Source organism: Populus alba, chromosome 14 (genome assembly GCF_005239225.2).
Source record: "Populus alba chromosome 14, ASM523922v2, whole genome shotgun sequence".
Taxonomy (NCBI): domain Eukaryota; kingdom Viridiplantae; phylum Streptophyta; class Magnoliopsida; order Malpighiales; family Salicaceae; genus Populus; species Populus alba.
The window spans coordinates 6,396,227-6,415,212 of NC_133297.1; the positions used below are offsets into that span (position 1 = coordinate 6,396,227).

An 18,986-nucleotide genomic window follows, 5' to 3' on the forward strand; every position below is an offset into this window, starting at 1 on the left:
GGTTTATCAATTTAATTAATTATTATGAACTGATCAATTAATTATTCATGAATTTAATTGATGTTGAGTTATAAACTGTAACATTAATTAAAAACAATTTTGAATTATTACATTTAATTGATGTTGTGGTTTAGAATTGTTATTTAAAAAAAATGATATTTAACTCTTTTTTTTTCCGGTAGGTATGATAATTCGTTATTTTTTTTGTTTTGTCTTGCATTCTAACAATTTGTCCGTGAACTGTGGCCCCTATCAGCAATTTTGTTTTTTTTTTTTAAAGAAAAAAAAAGAATTTAATTATGGTATTCGTAATTTAATTTCGTATCAATCTGTCCTGTCGTGGGACAAGAAAACGAACACAAGAAACCAAATAGTTTTCATTTTCTCAACAAGAAGGAAAGGAGACCCTTCCTCTCCTTTTCGTCCATGAAATGAAATAAAACGAGCATTTAACTCGTTTTCGACGACTATTTTGGAGTCTTTCTCTGCGAAGCACCATTGAAATTATTAATCCTCTCTGCAACATCTCTATTAAGACCACGCATTTTTTTTTAGACTTCTCAAGTATATCAATAATCTTTCTGACTTCTCTTCTCTTCTTCTCTCCTCTTCACTTCACTTCCTCAAATTTCAACTTAATTCTCGAGCTTTGAAGGAAAAAAGGTATGCTTCCCTTGGTCTTTTTTTTTAATGGGTCTTTACTGTTTTCTCTTGAGCTGTTTGGGGAGTTTAGCAACCCGTATTTTTGTTGGGTTTAATGAGTTTTAAGTAAGACATGTTTTGCGTTTGTCCTTGCTTCATGTTTGTGTGGAATCTTCTTTTGTTTTTTTCGGGTCGTGGTTCTTTGATCGTTGATGGAATCAAAGAAAGTTTGAGTTTTGAGAGATTAAGCAAAAAACTCTGGTCTTGAGAAGTTTTCTGGGCCTTTTTTTTGGAATGATCAGGTTGTCTGTTTCTCTGTTTGGCTAGAAAGAAAAAAGTTCTGCTTGAGTTTTTTTTCCGTGGAACGAGAAGAAAAGAAAAGAAAGCAAGTAATAGCTCAAGTGGCTGTAGTAAGCGAAGCTTTGTTGATTTTCTGTTAACTCGAGATAAGTGGTAAATACTCCATAAATAAAATAAAATAAAATAATTCCTGGGCTATGTCTCCTTTTATGCTCTGCTTGGTGGCTGAGAAAATTGCAAAAGTAAAATGGGATGATTCCATATATTCTGGTCCACCTTTTTGCTAATAGACCAAGTGGGAAAAAAGGAAAATTCTTTTGCTAAATCACTCATGGAATCTGGACAGCCGAAGGTCCTTTTGGTTCTCCCTTTTTTTTTCTTTACTTTGTGATTTGTATGTTCTTATAAGAAACTAAAAAGCCTCTAAACTTTATACAAGAGAATCTCCCTTGTTTAATTGAATGTTTTTTTTGTTCAGCCTATTAAGGTTCTCCTTCTAGCTCTCTTGATAATTTAAGTTACTTAACGGAAAGGAAATTGTGAAACAAATTTTCTATGGTGTGTAGATTTTATTTCTTGAAGGGAGGGTCATTCATATGAATTAAATGATTTTTATTTATGGTGTTTAAGCAGTCAAGATCAGACATTTGAACTTAATATTACATTTAGCTTACAAACCAAATGGTAACAACCGCTGGTGTTTTTGTTAAGTAATTTTACAGGGATCTGCAGGAAATTTTTTGTGGAAATCTAGGTTAAAACTCTCTGCTGAAATACCTTTATGAAACAACTCTGTGTTTATAAATTAGTCTACCATCAGTTTAGATTGAAGTTGGTAATTGGTTGTCTGTTAGGCTATTTTGCAAATGTTTGGTACATGTTGTATTTCTGTTTTCACATGGCTGCATATGGGTTAATCAGCTGTTGAATCTTTTCACTTTTGAGTTCTCCCTTGCAATTGTTCACTTCTAATTTATACCATTTGGCACCACCATGAATTTGAAGTCTTCTGCACTTTGTTTTCCATTTATTTTTGGGTCCTGAAGGTTGTTAAGCATTCAAATCAATGTTGTTGCGACCACCTTTATATTGGTTTGTATTATTATCTGATTACACTGTAATTATCTGTTTCATTCATTTCAGGTATCAGTTGTTTCCTGTCAATTCCTGCAAAAGCAAATTAAATTTCCCCGTACACAGTCCTTTGTCAATTTGATATAGAGATCTGATGAATAATCTCAAGCTGGGAGTGGAGGTAGTGGGCGCCCATGACCTTATGCCCAAAGATGGGCAGGGCTCAGCCAATACTTTTGTTGAGCTTCGTTTTGACCATCAGAAATTTCGTACTTCTATTAAAGACAAAGATCTCAGTCCTGTTTGGAATGAAAGCTTCTACTTCAACATCTCTGATCCAAACAAACTTTCTAACCTCAGTCTCGAGGCCATCGTCTACCACCATAACAGAGAGAACAGCTCCCAATCCATCCTTGGAAAAGTTCGTCTCACTGGGACATCTTTTGTACCCTACTCGGATGCTGTGGTTTTGCACTACCCACTTGAAAAACAAGGCATTTTATCTCGTGTCAAAGGAGAGCTTGGTTTGAAAGTATTTGTTACGGATGGTCCTTCTATAAGATCCTCAAACCCACTCCCTGCTACGGAATCTTCTCTGTTTTCAGACTCTCGTGCTGCCCAAAGTCAAGCTTCAGAACAACAGATTCCAAATGTGGCCCAAAAACTGTTATCTAACAACAAATCTGAGTCAAGGCAAACGTTTCATCACCTTCCAAACCCTAGTCAGTCACAGAAACAGCAGCATGTTCCACCCGCAGCAACTCAGCCACCAATGGATTATGGGATTCACGAGATGAAATCTGAACCTCAAGCTCCAAGAGTTGTTCGCATGTTCTCAGGCTCATCAGCACAACCTGTCGATTACGCACTTAAAGAGACTAGTCCTTTTCTTGGAGGGGGGCAAGTAGTCGGAGGGCGAGTCATACGTGGAGATAGACCTTCCAGCAGCTATGATCTTGTTGAACAAATGAAGTACCTTTATGTGCGAGTTGTGAAGGCTCAAGACCTTCCTACCATGGATGTGACTGGGAGCCTTGATCCATATGTTGAAGTAAAAGTTGGGAATTATAAAGGAATCACGAAACACTTTGAGAAGAACAAAAACCCTGAGTGGAATGAGGTGTTCGCCTTTGCAGGTGATAGATTGCAGTCATCTGTATTGGAAGTCATGGTCAAGGATAAGGATCTGGTTAAGGATGACTTTGTTGGGATTGTAAGGTTTGACAGGAATGAGGTTCCTACTAGGGTTCCACCTGATAGTCCATTGGCTCCAGAATGGTATCGGCTTGAAGACAAGAAAGGAGAGAAAATAAAAGGGGAACTGATGCTCGCTGTCTGGTATGGTACTCAAGCTGATGAGGCATTCCCTGATGCTTGGCACTCAGATGCAATTTCGCCTGATAATTCTTCCTTAATCTCTACACTCATCCGCTCTAAAGTATATCATTCTCCAAGACTCTGGTATGTCCGTGTTAAGGTGATTGAGGCTCAAGACCTAGTGGTATCTGACAAGAATCGTTTTCCAGATGCTTATGTTAAGGTACAGATTGGTAACCAGGTTTTGAAGACAAAGATTGCTCAGAGTCGGACAATGAATCCAGTGTGGAATGAGGAGCTAATGTTTGTTGCTGCTGAACCCTTTGATGATCATCTGATCCTTGTGGTTGAAGACCGCACTGGGCCTAACAAAGATGAGAGCATAGGGAAGGTTGTTATACCATTGAACTCCATTGAGAAGCGCGCTGATGATCACTTTATTCGTAGTCGGTGGTTTGGCCTTGAAAAGTCCATGTCAGCTGCCATGGATGAGCATCAGGTGAAGAAGGATAAGTTTTCTAGTAGACTCCATCTGCAAGTTGTGCTTGATGGAGGGTACCATGTGCTTGACGAGTCAACTCACTACAGCAGTGATCTTCGACCAACAGCAAAGCAGCTTTGGAAGCCACCAATAGGTGTTTTGGAGCTTGGGGTTTTAAATGCTGTAGGGCTCCACCCAATGAAAACAAGAGAGGGGAAGGGTACCTCAGATACATACTGCGTGGCAAAGTATGGTCAGAAATGGATTCGGACTCGAACCATAATCAACAGCCTCAGCCCAAAATACAACGAGCAGTACACATGGGAGGTTTTTGATCCTGCAACAGTTCTCATTGTAGGGGTTTTCGATAACAACCAGCTTGGTGGTTCCAATGATAATAAAGACACAAAAATTGGCAAGGTTCGGATTCGACTCTCTACCCTTGAAACTGGTCGTGTTTATACACATTCATACCCGCTGCTAGTCCTTCAACCTTCTGGTGTCAAGAAGATGGGCGAGTTACATCTAGCCATAAGATTCTCCAACACATCATTCACAAACATGGTGTTTCAATACTCACGACCACTTTTGCCAAAGATGCACTATGTAAGGCCATTGACTGTAATGCAGCAGGACATGCTACGTCATCAGGCTGTCAATGTAGTAGCAGCTCGTCTTGGTCGGTCTGAACCTCCTCTTAGGAAAGAAGTCATAGAATACATATCTGATGCAGACTCGCATCTTTGGAGCATGAGGCGCAGCAAGGCAAACTTCTTCAGGCTGATGTCAGTTTTCTCGGGATTACTTTCTGTAGGAAAATGGTTCAGTGAAGTTTGCATGTGGAAGAATCCCATCACTACAGTTCTAGTACAAATCCTCTTTGTTATGCTTCTCTATTTTCCAGAACTGATTTTGCCAACTGCGTTTCTATACATGTTTCTGATAGGGGTTTGGAATTATCGTTTCCGACCACGTTACCCTCCTCACATGAACACAAGAATTTCTCATGCAGATGCAGTGAATCCTGATGAGCTTGATGAGGAATTCGACACATTTCCATCAAGACGGAGCCCAGAGATAGTTCGTTTTAGGTATGATCGACTGAGGAGTGTGGCTGGGAGGATCCAGACTGTTGTGGGTGATGTGGCTACCCAAGGAGAGCGGGTTCAAGCGCTACTAAGCTGGAGGGATCCTCGCGCCACAACTATCTTCTTGATTTTCTGTCTAGTGGTTGCCATAGTGTTGTATGCAACACCTTTTCAGGTGCTTGCTCTTCTTGGGGGGTTTTACTTTATGAGGCATCCTAGGTTTCGTCACAAGACTCCATCAGCACCAATTAATTTCTTCCGTCGTCTGCCGGCGAGGACAGATAGTATGTTGTGAACCTATAATTGGTTTGTTCAGGCAAAAGCCTTGCAAGGGTGTCAGATCTGGATGGTCTCAGTAGTGCTTGTGAATCTCTGGATGATTGTTTTTCACTTGGTGTTTTGTTTCCCTGGATATCGGTACAAATCTATGCATGACAGTAAATTAAGTTAACCATAGATATCTGGTATTTATGCTTTTGGTATATAATGGAGCGGACTCAGCATCAGATGCCACTGTTGCTTCTGGGTTTCTGAGCAGAATCATGATATCATTTTGTGCCATTGTTAGTGATACTGGTGTTATGAATTACTTCTTGATCTTAATGCATAAAAATCTGCTTAATCCTTGCAGGAAATTATGATATGCATTAGAATGGTGCCTATGGTTATGTTTCTGCATTCTTTAGAACAGGGGTTTGTTTTGGGAATGGGTGAAGGACATGGCTTCTCTCGCAGAAAATTGTCCAATCACATTTCTGGTCAAGAAAATAGCTCTTGTTGGACCAATAACTCCATTGGCAAGTCTTGTGCTCACTAGAAAGTAAATAGCAAACAAGGGCGATTAGATTACAAAAAGAAAAATGCCCGTATGAAACTTTTGAAATCCTTGATCGCCCAATACACCTGAAACAGAGCTAAGAAAAGAACAGGCTCATAAACTGCATTGCTGCAACCATCCGTCACCTTACTCTTCTAGTCTTTGAGAACTTCTTACAGATAGGATGCTATATTTCAGAACACCAAGCATGAAGCAATCTGTTGGACCAGGCAGTATATGTCCATCTCACCCCAGTCGCTTTCAGGCACTCCCAAGGCCATCCAAACTGCTTTTGAGGCATCTCTCCACTCTTCAGCAATGCAACAGCACCATTTAGTTTAGTATAGTTCCATTTGATAGAATCAAATTATTATGTGCTCAATCACAATCCCCCAAAATGCTGTGCTCTGAAACTTCGTATTATCATGCAGTGCGGCTAGTTTGATCCCTTTCTCATCCAGTCCTTTTAGGACAAGGCAGCATTTTCTCAAACCTGGAATCACTCAAATGTGGCACACTATATCAGGACAACAGTCATATATAATAAACACATATCGAAAACGATGCCTTTCAGCAGTTTATCAAAAAAGATGAAGACAACAGTCATATATAATAAACACATTAAAGGGAGTAATTAGTTGAAAGTGGAATATTAGTTCACACTGTATCAGGACAGGACAATCGTGTTGATAGTATCCCGAGGCAGACGCCGCGTGCTTCCACAATTCTGATGCCTTTATATTGTTTTTATTAACAAAACCAAGTTTCGAAGAAAACTCAGAAGGGAAAACAGTATAGCTGGTCATTTTGTAATATTTCAGGAGTAACGTGGTAGATTTCATAAGGTCATTGCTATAAATGCAGGCTAGGATATCCTGTCCAGCAAACTCATTTAAGGCAATAACAGATCTACAGAAGAGTGAGAGAATGAAGGCTTTTAGCATGAAAAACTCTGTTTTTCTCCTAGCCATTCTCGTCTTAACCTATACTTTACACATTGAAGCTCAGCAATGCCATCCAAGCGGCCAAATCATGGGAACGAATCCTCCTCCGGACCAATGTAACCAAGAGAATGATTCGGACTGTTGCAAAAACGGCAAGTACCACACAACCTACATATGTTCACCGCCGGCGTCCAGCAGCACAAAAGCAACCCTTACCCTGAACAGCTTTCAGAAGGGTGGGGATGGAGGTGCACCATCGGAGTGTGACAATCAATACCACTCCGATGACACACCTGTGGTGGCGCTTTCAACTGGATGGTATGGCAACGGGAATAGATGCTTAACCTACATAAATATCCATGGTAATGGAACGAGTGTTAAGGCCAAGGTAGTTGATGAATGCGACTCTACAATGGGATGTGATTCTGACCATGATTATCAGCCTCCTTGTCCTAACAACATTGTGGATGCTTCGAAAGCTGTTTGGACAGCATTGGGAGTTCATGAAAGCGACTGGGGTGAAATGGATATTTACTGGTCTGATGCTGATCCGATACCGGTGGCTCTCTCATTTTTTTTGTGGCATCTGGTTGATGCACACCCTATACTATGTAACCGCTACATTGTGTGTTAAAGCTAGAAAAAGGGTTGTAATATTATGTTATCTTTATCCATAAAATCCTAATTCTGAAAACGTGACTCTGTTTTTATTTGAATAGAAGAAATGATGTCTTCAGCAAGAACTGTTAGCTTGACCAGACAACTGATTATACAAGCATTTAACACTGTGACAACTGACAATAATTCCAAAGTGACAGCCTCTGAATTCTCAAACAGATCAGCTATCTTCCCCTCACGAGACAGAGTGGGGAGGACATGAGAAAGTTTGTGGAAACTTCCATGCTTACAAGATATCATGCTTTCAGGCAGATCAATTGACTACAGAAATTTTCATTGAAGTAACAAGCCGCGCATTATTATCCCGCTAACAAAATACACACGTAAGTCAGTGAGATCTCAGTCGAAATCCAATGAGAAAGGTGACTTGCACCGTTTTTACACCAAGGTTTTCGGTTTTTGCTTGAGTTTTGGTTCAAGAAAGGTTGAAGAACAAGTGATTTTCCTCTTATCTTATTTTTTTATTATGGTTTGATTATGCAAGGATTAGAGAAGAGATTATAATTTTGTTATGATTTTGATGATATAATGATTTAAGAGTTTAAATTATATGTTACAATGTTAGTTGGACTGAAATGAACTAGTTTAATGTTTTAATTGAAGGTTTGTTGAAGAACAAAAGGTTTATTTTAGGGATATGCAATTTTGAAGACTTACAGATTCCTACTCTAGGAATCCCATTCAACCGGTCAACTGATTTGTTTGAATTAGTTGATTGGTTTGCTTGTTACTACTGGTAGATCGGTTGGCCTATGATAACGGTTGATCACTTGATCATTCTGGTTGACCCAGCAATAAAGTTCTTTTCGGGCCTGTTAGGTTCGATTAGTTTATGTTATGTTTGGGATTGATCGAGTAAAATAATTTGACCTTGTATTTATGTTTTGACCTCTTAAGCTTGGAGTTTTAAATCTTTTATGTTGTTTTTCTTCGAGTTTTGTTTTAGTGTTTTCCATATCCATTCAATAAGAGATCTTGGATTGAGTCGGTATATAGGTTTTGTTGATGTTCTTTCTAACGATCTTCAACAGTCTTCGTTTCTACATTTATTGTCTTTTGCTTTTGTTTTCTAGACGAGTCAGGTAATTTTTAATATGTATTTAATATAGATAAATATGTATGTTGATTATATAATAAGTACAACTAGATAAATATGAATTTAAAGCTTAGCATATATTGAATATTTTTATCGCTAATGTGTTGCCATTGGCGACAACTAGCAGACAAATTAGTGGTCATAATGCCGAGAGGGCATGGACACTTTTTGGAAAATGTTAGCTACGCATATAATAATTTACCATGATAGTGGTCGGGGGCCTGACGCACGTTACTACAATATTAAAATACCATTGAGAGTACACCAAGGCTTGTAGCCCAGCGGTGGCAAGGGTTTCCTTACCTCTGCATTCTAGGTTCAAGCCTCAGCGTGTACGCCTGTCACCCCCGTGGTGTCTTATATGTTCATTGAGTTTGTAGGATGTTCAGTGAGTCGTGGGATTAGTCGCGGTGCGCGCAAACTGGCCCGGACACTCACGTAAATAATAATAAAAAAAAATACCCTTGAGAGTGCACTTGAGCTATTGGCCTAGTGATGGAAGTTTTTTTTTTTTTTTTTTTTTTTTTTTTAATCCGGGTTCAAATTTTATTGTGTATGCCTGTCACCTCGCGGTGCTTTACATGCTCACTGGGTTTCCAGGATGTTCAGTGGGCCGTAAGATTAGTCATGATGTGCGTAAATTGATCCGGACATCCACGTAAATAAATAAATAAAAACCCTTGAGAGTTTAATCAGTAAAGATCACTAAAACATCCACACAAGAATAAATTGACTGAATAATTGAAATTAGAACGGGGAATCTTTACAATATAATGCCATGACAATTATTCTGATGGTGCCCTTTTTTGGCCCGTCGGGCGGACGTTGTATGCTGCCACACTTAATTCTTGCGCCTTCATTCTGATTTTGTTGGAAAACCCATTTGGCACAATGGCTCGACGCGCCATTACAACGTAGAAGGAAAATAACACAGGAGGACACCAAGTATAAAGCAAGATAGAATTGGATGGATTCGTATTTTATTACTAAAAAAATTATTTTATTGTAGTATGCTTCTCTAAGTTAAACAAAAAAATAATATAAAATATAAAATTAAACTGAAAAAAAAATACAAAATTGGTTCAATATTGATTTAAAAATATCATGAAGCTGGAGAAGTCTAGCTTGGAGCACATGCATGCCTTCTTTGACACACCGATACATGAATAGTTGTTTGTAAACCACAAGAAATGCCTTTTTCTTTATTGATATTATCATCGTTTTGGTATTTGTTATAGCCGTTGTTGGTGACATAACATGATCAAAGTGTATAACAACAAGTTTAATGATGTTAAAGAATTATTTTAATTTAATAACAAAAGTTGTTATGTGATATTTCAGGATATGATTTATATTATTTTTTAATAGTATCCCTCTCAAGTGAAAGCTTTTTGAACTTAAAACTTGCACAAACTCATATTACCTTGAATTTAATTTTTTTTTATTAAATAAATAGGAATGGTGAGATTCAAACTTGTGACGGTTTAATCATCAAGACTCTAATATCATATCAAAAAATTATCTCAATGTAGTAGTTTAAACTTTTAAATTAAATACAAGAATATAATTTATATAATTATTTAACAAGTGACACTAAGTAAACACTCACTATTTTTAGTCGACATGTGCAGGCACACGAATTATTGCTGTAGGCACCTACATATCTCAGCAATGGCATAATAAGATGCAATAATCAACAACTCATTTCATAGGTAACCTGCACCATAAAAATAATTATTCTTCTTGATAACTCCATGCTATATTATATATTCCTTGTAGTAACTCCATGTTATATTATATAATTTCATGTGATAAAGCTATATAAATAGCTTAAATCACTAAGCGACACGCAATAAAATCACATAATACAAACAACAACCACAAACAATATTCAAATATATACTCTGCTAAGTTAACGCATCAAAGGGTCCTCTATTTGGATAGATGAAATGTTTTTTTAGGAAAGTGAGGAATGGTCAAGCTCAGTCACCTTTGTCTAGAAGCAACCACGAAAATCTCAAATCCAAGATGAAGTTCTTACAACTTTATCACTTAGAAAAGGAAGATTGTCGTTTGTGAGGTGTTGTAGAAGATTAATCACAATGCTTATAAAGCTCATCTTTCTAATTATTTGAAACTGTTGATGTTTTCAACTTGAAGCATTTATCCCTATGCTTAATAGATGATCAAAACTAAGAACGAGTTATCATAAATCTAGAGAGACCGGTGTCAAAGGTATTTTGGACGGTCAGAGGTTTATTGTAATACCACATAAAGAGTTTAACAAATAAATTTATGGAAAATAATAAGAAAATCTAAGTTCAAGAAGAGGTTTGATCATGCTAAATGACCTATCCGAAAAAAAAATCCATAACTTTTGTCCATTAAAAATTCTATAGACCTTGTTCTGTAGTGGGCTTGCTATACTGTGGGCTCACAAGGAGAATGCCTTTAAAAATGGCTCTGAAGATACTGTTTGATTAAGTTTTATTATTTCTTTGTTTTAATTTGAGATTTTCAACCTTAATTTCATATTTTATTTTTTATTTCTCCTATCAATTTAGAGATTCTAATTTTTCTTCCTTGTAAGGGTCGGTTTTAGACCTAGAACTATCGAAAGAGCTGTAATCCTTCTTTGCACTTTGATCCTAATATTATCAGGTTCGACCGCATCAAAGGCTTACAAAATTTAGAAGTCAATAAAATTTCTGCAATTGTTTTCCTTTCAAAAAAGGAGACGTGCCTGGTCATTCTATAATTTTCTGACAATAATGGGATCAGGTCATTGTTATAAATACTGACGGGGAAATCCTATCCCACGTCTAACACAATAAGCAAAGCAACTAATAGGGGCCAGGCAGAATTAGTTGAGGAGAATGGAGGTTTTCAGCATGAAGAATTCTGTTCTTCTCCTAATCGTTCTCCTTTTAACATGCTCTTGAGACATTGAAGCTCAGCAATGCCGTCCAAGTGGCCAAATTAGGGGCAGGAAGCCACCTCCCAGCCAATGCAACCAAGAAAATGATTCAGATTGTTGTAAAGACGGCAAGAACTACACAACTTATAAATGTTCACCACAGGTGACTAGCCACACCAAAGCCTTCCTCACTCTGAACAGTTTTGAGGCAGGTGGTGATGGTGGTGGTCCATCAGAATGTGACAAGCAGTACCATTCTGATGATACACCAGTTGTTGCATTATCAACCGGATGGTTTAATCATAAGAGTAGGTGCCATAACAACATCACCAGAACAGCGAACGGACGCAGTGTTGCGGCCATGGTTGTCGACGAGTGTGACTCGACTATGGGATGCGATGAAGTCCATGATTATCAGCCGCCATGTGATAACAACATTGTTGATGCTTCAAAGGCGGTGTGGAAAGCTTTGGGCGTGCCGGAAGATAATTGGGGTTGGCTTGAAATTACATGGACTGATCATGCTTAGTTTTCATATCATTTTCCTACGAACAAAAATATCATCCCCAGTGTTATTGTTGTTTAAGTACATGGAAGTTTGTAGCCTTGCAGATTTTGTGTAGTGAATCATGCTAATTAATATCATATCTATTCACTACAATATTGAAGGTATAAATCTTGTTAGCAGTAATGTTTAGCATTTCTCAGCAGTGATTAAACCAAGATGCTACCCTTTTATTTCATATCTACAACTCTGTTCTTACACAACCCCAGAATATTCAGCATTGGAATCTACTTGATAAAGCTACCTAGTACATGGACATGTTGACGTGATGCGATCATTACAAGAATCAAACGACTTACAGGTTCACTTGGATACTTTTTTCCTATTATTAATTAATAAAGAAGATTACATTGGTGGCATCGTTGTTTCTGCTCGAGTACATGTTATACAAACATTACTTGTCGAGCCATTGCTATGTTGTCAATCTGTTTTTAGTCACCTTGTAAGAACGGCCCTGTCACCAGTAATTTAAAAAGGAGAAATCCATTATGCCAGCCATGGATTGTTTATTACGAAGCTCATTGTCGAAGTCTATTACTTCTGCATATTGTTTATCACTGAAGGCAATCTCTATATATAGCCTCCATCATTCGCTTTATGCATCAAGTGCCAAAGATTGAGGACAAAATGAAGAATTTCAGCTTGGCACTCTACATAATTATGTTACTCGTGCTCTTTTTTACAAATTCTTTCTGGGAGATTGAAACCAAGGCTTGCAAGCCTAGTGGAAAAATTAGAGGCAAAAAACCACCTCCAAAAAAATGCAACAAAGAGAACGACTCTGTTTGCTGCGCTGAAGGCGAGCTTTACTCAACCTTCAATTGTTCACCAGCAGTCACTCATCATACCAAGGCATATCTCACTCTCAACAGCTTCGAGAAGAATGGAGATGGCGGATGTCCATCTGAATGTGACAAAAAATTCCTTTCTGATGACATACCAATCGTGGCACTCTCGACCGGTTGGTTTCACAAGAAAGGTAGGTGTTTCAGGTTTCAACAACATCACCATTAGCGGTAATGGACGCAAAAAGAAGGCCATGGTGGTGGATGAGTGTGACTCCATGAGAGGTTGCGATGAAGCCCATGATTATTAACCTCCATGTGATAACAACATTGTTGATGCTTCAAAGGCTGTCTGGGTAGCCTTGCTGTGTGCCTAGTGATGACTGGGGTGGTTTAGATATTACCTGGTCTTATGCTTGATTCGCGCCACAGGTTTTAATTTTTTAACAATGTCTTTTGGCTTTACAAAATCATGCACGATTGTTTTTCTTGTGGGTCAATTAACAGGAAATTTTCAAGGTAACAAATAATGTGTTCAACGATAGTTGATTGAAATTCTATGAATAAGAAGAGATATTTGCATGGAAACTGGGAGAAGCTTAAGAATCGCTAACATTTTCAACTTCAATTTCTTTATCGTTGTTTGTTTTGTGCCTATTTGCTCGTTGGTTGCCTATAAGCACTTGTTTTTTCCTGCTCTTGCTCTCATCCTTGTCAACGAAGAAAAAGGGAAGGCAAAAGAAGAAATTCGAAGGTTATGTCACTTGTGTCTCTCTATGACCACGGCCAATAAATCACATGAAGCGAAAGAACTGAAAGATTATAACCAGAACAAAGCAGCATTTCTATTTCTGTGGAAAAATGGAGGGAAGGATAAAAAAGCAATCTGCTGATTTGTACAGGACAATGACATGCTTGCCCAATAACAACAGAAAGAGTGACGTTACCAAGATATGAAGAATCACTAAGACTAAGTGCCCTGTAGGATAGAAAAAAGCTTTTACCTCCAGAAAAACAGATAAGTTGAAACAACACTAAAACGTGGAACTACAATGTCATTAAGCTACATTTGATGAGTTCGACCCATGGTCAATCATAAGTAAATGAAGCGAGAAATGTCAAGTGCAGAATCAGATGTCCTCAATCTTCATCATTGGACTTCAGAAGATTATATTCAAGCTGTGCTGAAACAGCAAATTATATACATTGCTCACAGAATAATCAACAGAATCTTTATCCACGCATCAGATCAATGTCAACATGGGCGCTACGCATATCCACTTGCCGTGAACCAGGCCAGATGCCCATTGAGGAGGTTGGAGTAAGATTTTGACTTGGTTGAACACTAGTTGGAGTTACTGGATTCTCAACTGTCTGATGGTCTGAGTCTCTGGCTCCTTCTGGACCTTCCACTTTCTTGTTCTTTGTCTTTGAACCACCACCCCACAAGAAACTCCCGACTATCACCTGGAATCACATCAAATAAGTAAAGCATTTTGACATAAATCATGCCTGATTTTATCATGGACTCATGGCATGAACATAATGCCTAACTATCAAGCACAAAGCAAAGGGCTAATTTGCAACAGACAATCAAGGAGAAACATTCCCTGCCTTGTTCTATCATGGACAATGAAATTAATTTGAACTGAAACTTTATTAACAAAGTAGATCTACTTCTGTACGATTATTGAATGCCTGTTGATAAAACTTTCACGTTTATATCAAAATGGCACTAAATCCATTCAATATCTCACCATCGAGAAGTTTTATGAGCAATTTAAGGATTGCAGTTTTGAGTGCAAAGCACGAATACTAGAGAGCCAGAACAAAGCAAAATGCTACCTGAACAGGGCTTGCTGCAATAAGCACTCCACCAACTCCACCACCAATAACACGACCATCAGGACTAGCAAGGGAGACACTCAAACCACCAGATCGATTGTGAGAGCCACCATCATTGGTGAGCAGGTAAGAGCCTGACAAGCATAAAATCTCAAAGCGTCCCTATAGAAACACACAAAAAAGGGATTCAGCTGATAAGATCCGCAAAAGATAGAGAAAGAGAACAACCAGATATCTCAAAGCAAAGGCCTAAAATAAGGGTGACAGTTCTGCACATCTAGTTGAGTAGTTACAAGATGAGAGTTTTATTATAAAAACAAACAAGCGTTCATGTCAATCTATGTCCCTGTCTGTATATGGTGGATTTGGAGGGTGGGGAATGATACATTGATCACTTAATGCCAGAATGGTCTCAAAAATTCACTAGCCAAAAAAAAAAAAGTATCGAGCTATCATAGAGTCTAATTCCCCTCAACAACCAACAAAGACTTGTGCAGAGTGAGCATTTAACAAGTTCTAGACGCAAAACCACTTTTCACATGGCGAGTTCGTCCAAATCAAATAAGTCAGATTAACCTTTCCTAAATTCAAACAACTCCTTGTATCAGTCATTGAGAAGAGAGGATCCATAATGCCCGAGGCATATGCTTGGGTAAAACAACAAGTGTCAATTAGGATAACACCTTTAGTCACATGCTTCTATGGATGTGAGTATATTCTTGAAGCTCGACCTTGAGGTATAAAGCTCGCACATCTAAAGATTAAGAAATCAGACCTCATATGTGACAGTGCCTCCAGAGGTTGATGGCTGACGTAGAGTCACGGTAGAAACAGCACCATTTGCTGACAAGATGCATACAGCTCTTGGACCCTGCTGTGAGAATGACATTATTTTTGTTGCAATGTCCTGCAGAAGAAGTTTGCATTTCAATAGGAAAGAAACAAATGCCAATAGAACCAAAATATCAAAGGACACTGATGAAGCAAGCATGCTGGGGTAAGATAAACAACAAATCAGGCGTTATTGTTTTCTTTTTTCCATGTAGAGATTGTTCTTGGTTGCGTACACTATGTTGCACCAGATAAAGACTAAATGATATAGACAATAGCCATCAGAGAAAGAATGGATGAAATAGATGATAGTCATCAGAGAACGATCAAATGATATCAGACCAGCCAAGAGTAGATCCTTTTTATTTCTTTTTCATCTGAATTTTGTTGCACACCAATGTCATCTGCATACTCCTGCTTCATCCTTCTTAAATTCTTAGTATCATCAGAGTACTTGGTGCGTCCTATTTGCTAGTAAATATTTTATAACACGAGTTAATATGTTGCATCAACCCTGCTCCATTCAGCCGCATCATAGGTTGACCAGAATAATTATAGAGGGAACAGCGTGTTGCTATAGCTTTTGGCCCTTTTCAAATAAATGTTACAGGGTAGACAAAAAAAAAAAAAAAAAACAGATTATTAAATAAGAAACAGCATACTTCTCCTACTGCAATAGTGATGATATGTGGAGTAAAACCCATCCCAGCCGAACCAGACAGCCACTCACCTAGCAAAACAATTACAGTTTGCATCATTCAAATACCACAAGGACAAGAGCAGAAAAAACAAACTTAAGTTCAAAGTATAGATCTCAGATAAATCCACCAATACTTGGGTCTCATTTTAATAGGATCACTCTTAGACAGTTAACGTATGAAAGGATTTTGAAATTATCCAGGAATTGAACACCTCTAGATACCCATATCAAAGATACATAAACAATTAAATACAAGCATATAGATACATGTATTTTTTGTTATGCGCGCGCGGCCATATGTACATAAACACATGTAGCAAACGCTGCTGCATGTGGAATTTTCAGCACCTTCGAACACTATAAATTAGGTCATAGTTTTTCATCAAGAACATAATTTTGCAATCCAGGATGCTTTATCAATTGCTGCTATGGCTTCTCCTTGAAGCTTCATCCATATTAATGGTTAACTTGGAGACTTGTTTATTGACCTAACCTGTGTCAGCTGCTTATAATATGCGCTTTACAGTTGACTAAAGGTTGCATTACTAACTAATCATTTCTTTTTCTTTCTTTTCTTTTTTCTTTTTGTTTCTGAATACTAATTTAATAGCCCATCATTTTAAATTAAATTAACCTATTTTTGGCTCTGTTTATCCCTACTTGATCTAGGTTAGAATGTCACTGGATGCATCTAACAGTTTTTAAATTCTACTCGTGCAATTTCACCTCTAAGTGCATGAAAGAGAAGCATTCAAGATTTTGTGCACTTCCTGGCATGTTTGAATTGTAATGACAGAATCTTCTCCTTAAGTAAGAACCTATGATTCATCTCGGATGAATGACAAGCAATTTGGTCAACTATTTTAGATTAAAAAGAACACTCACAGTACAGAAGATGCATTATGATGCTTGAATTTTTTTTAATTAAAGCACGCAACATGATCCCTTGCACAAAGCGGTAATATTTCACCTAAAGCATGTCGACACAATGCCTTACACAAGGCAATAACCTTTTCAGGAAAATCCAGCATCAATTCAACTAAGTCCATCTAAACGAAACACAAAGAGCAACTTTTACAAAGAAATCTTACCAAGGGAAGCTAATTGTTGCTTCCTCCCAGTCCCTGGTGGCCGCCCTCTACCTCGCTTCTGGGATGAGGTTATTGTCCCTGGATGAGTAGACAATGAGGAAGACAGTGCCAATGATACAGCCCCATCAGGACCATATTTCCGGGGCCTTCCCCTTTTTCTTTTTACAGGTTCACCGGAGGGTGGCATTGTAGATGGCACACCGACATTGACTCCATGGGGTGAAATTGCTACTTGGTGCTCCATTGGTAATGTCGATCCCATGGTATTGGCTCCAATATTTGGTTGAAATGCTACATTTGTGTTAGATAAAGTATTTATGTTAGATGAAACATTCATACTACCAGAACTAGTTATCCCTCTGTGCATATAAAATGAGGCAGAGCCCGAAATCGCCATAGCATCCCTTCGATCCATGCATGTACTACTTGCTAGTCTCGCTCCCGAGAAAATTGAACCTGATTTTCAATTATTTGCAAAAATAGATTTCTCCTATCTTCTTTGAATTTTAGTGAGAAACCTTAGCATGAACAGCGAAGAAGGGAACTTTTCTACACGGTATGCCTTCGAGGCAAATGATGGGGACAAGTGCTATAGAGAGTACTGGATCATACAGCTCACATTCTAAAAAAAAAAAAGGACTTCAAGTCAAGCTGGGCAAAACTACAAAAGCAACATTTTCTCAAGAGATGAGAATCTAACAAGCTAGAAATGCAGAAAAAAGCAAAGCAAAGAACTCCAAGGTTTAAAGAAACTTAAAAAAGGAAGAGATTGTAAACAGCAAAATTAAATAATTAAAAAAGGCTAAATAAATGTAAAACCTAAGAATCTTAAGCAACAAGAAGGGGAAGGAAAAGAAATTGAAATCTGAGAATCTAGGAACTTAAAAGATAAGACAAAAATGCTAGCTAATTTTTACAGCTTACCAAACCAAACAAGAAACAACATAGAAAATATATATTAAAAAAAAAAACCCTTCATTTTGAAGATAAAAAGGTCCACAATCTCACCAAACCATTACTCAAAAAAACCTTAAAGATGAAGCCAAACCCCAAAACCAACAAAAGATTTGCCTCAAGTCAATGCCACTGTCTAAACGACTCAAAGCCCAGAATTTTAAAATGTAAAGACAACCCTTTTTCTCTCCCAGACCAAGAAGTTTTAAACTAACAAGGACAAAAACAATAACTCAAAATAATGAACGGTGTTAAAAGTCGAACACTTTTCAGCTCTGTAGTGGAAAGTTTTGAAAAAAAAAACATACGAGGAGAGACATTAAAGTTCGAGCAGTTTTTGTTCAGGATTGATAAATGTACACAAAGAAAGAAAGGGCATCAGAATGAGTGTGTGAAGGAAGAAGTAATTATTCCTAGCTCTCTTTAACACAAGTCCTTATCAGAACGCACATTTCTATGGCAGACCTCTCTCTCTCTCTCTCTCTGTTCTAAGTTCTAATAAATAAAAAAGCTTTATCCAAAAAAAGCTTTATCATCTCTGTATCTCTCTCTCTCTCTCTCGTTGAGTGATGATGATTTGCTTTCTTGGTTTTAATAGAGTTGGAGAAACAAACAAAAACTTTGAACAGAAAAAATGGTTATTCTTGGATAATACTGAATATCTTCTATCTTTCAAAATTATGAAGACTTCTGGCTGTGCATGTGTAGCACTAGCAACTGGTGTGCCAGAAATTCCTTTCCAATCCGCAGCCATTGGAGCGTGAGGCACCACTCCCCCCTTTTCTTTTGTTTTTTCTTATATATATATATATATATATATATATATATATATATATATATATATATATATATAATACATAA

General features: G+C 37.8%; 3 protein-coding genes and 1 pseudogene across 3 annotated transcripts; 3 read left to right on the forward strand and 1 right to left on the reverse strand.

Moving 5' to 3' along the window:
- The first annotated feature begins 381 nt into the window (after window positions 1-381).
- On the forward strand, window positions 382-5,358 carry LOC118041673 (multiple C2 domain and transmembrane region protein 7-like). Its single transcript, XM_035049140.2, has 2 exons — window positions 382-663; window positions 2,086-5,358. The coding sequence occupies exon 2, from the start codon at window positions 2,171-2,173 to the stop codon at window positions 5,195-5,197; it is 3,027 nt and encodes a 1,008-aa protein (XP_034905031.1). The 5' UTR covers window positions 382-663; window positions 2,086-2,170; the 3' UTR covers window positions 5,198-5,358.
- Window positions 5,359-5,688: 330 nt separating this feature from the next.
- LOC118041674 (putative ripening-related protein 1) lies at window positions 5,689-7,357 on the forward strand. Its single transcript, XM_035049142.2, has one exon. It carries the CDS (start codon window positions 6,578-6,580, stop codon window positions 7,295-7,297), a length of 720 nt encoding a protein of 239 aa, XP_034905033.1. The 5' UTR covers window positions 5,689-6,577; the 3' UTR covers window positions 7,298-7,357.
- A 3,956-nt stretch (window positions 7,358-11,313) lies between these two features.
- Window positions 11,314-13,646, forward strand: LOC118041671 (uncharacterized; annotated as a pseudogene).
- A 45-nt stretch (window positions 13,647-13,691) lies between these two features.
- On the reverse strand, window positions 13,692-18,774 carry LOC118041670 (AT-hook motif nuclear-localized protein 11). Its single transcript, XM_035049139.2, has 5 exons — window positions 17,172-18,774; window positions 16,043-16,110; window positions 15,325-15,456; window positions 14,550-14,711; window positions 13,692-14,171 (listed from the first exon to the last, which is right to left on the reverse strand). The coding sequence occupies exons 1-5, from the start codon at window positions 17,584-17,586 to the stop codon at window positions 13,938-13,940; spliced, it is 1,011 nt and encodes a 336-aa protein (XP_034905030.1). The 5' UTR covers window positions 17,587-18,774; the 3' UTR covers window positions 13,692-13,937.
- Between the last annotated feature and the right edge of the window lie 212 nt (window positions 18,775-18,986).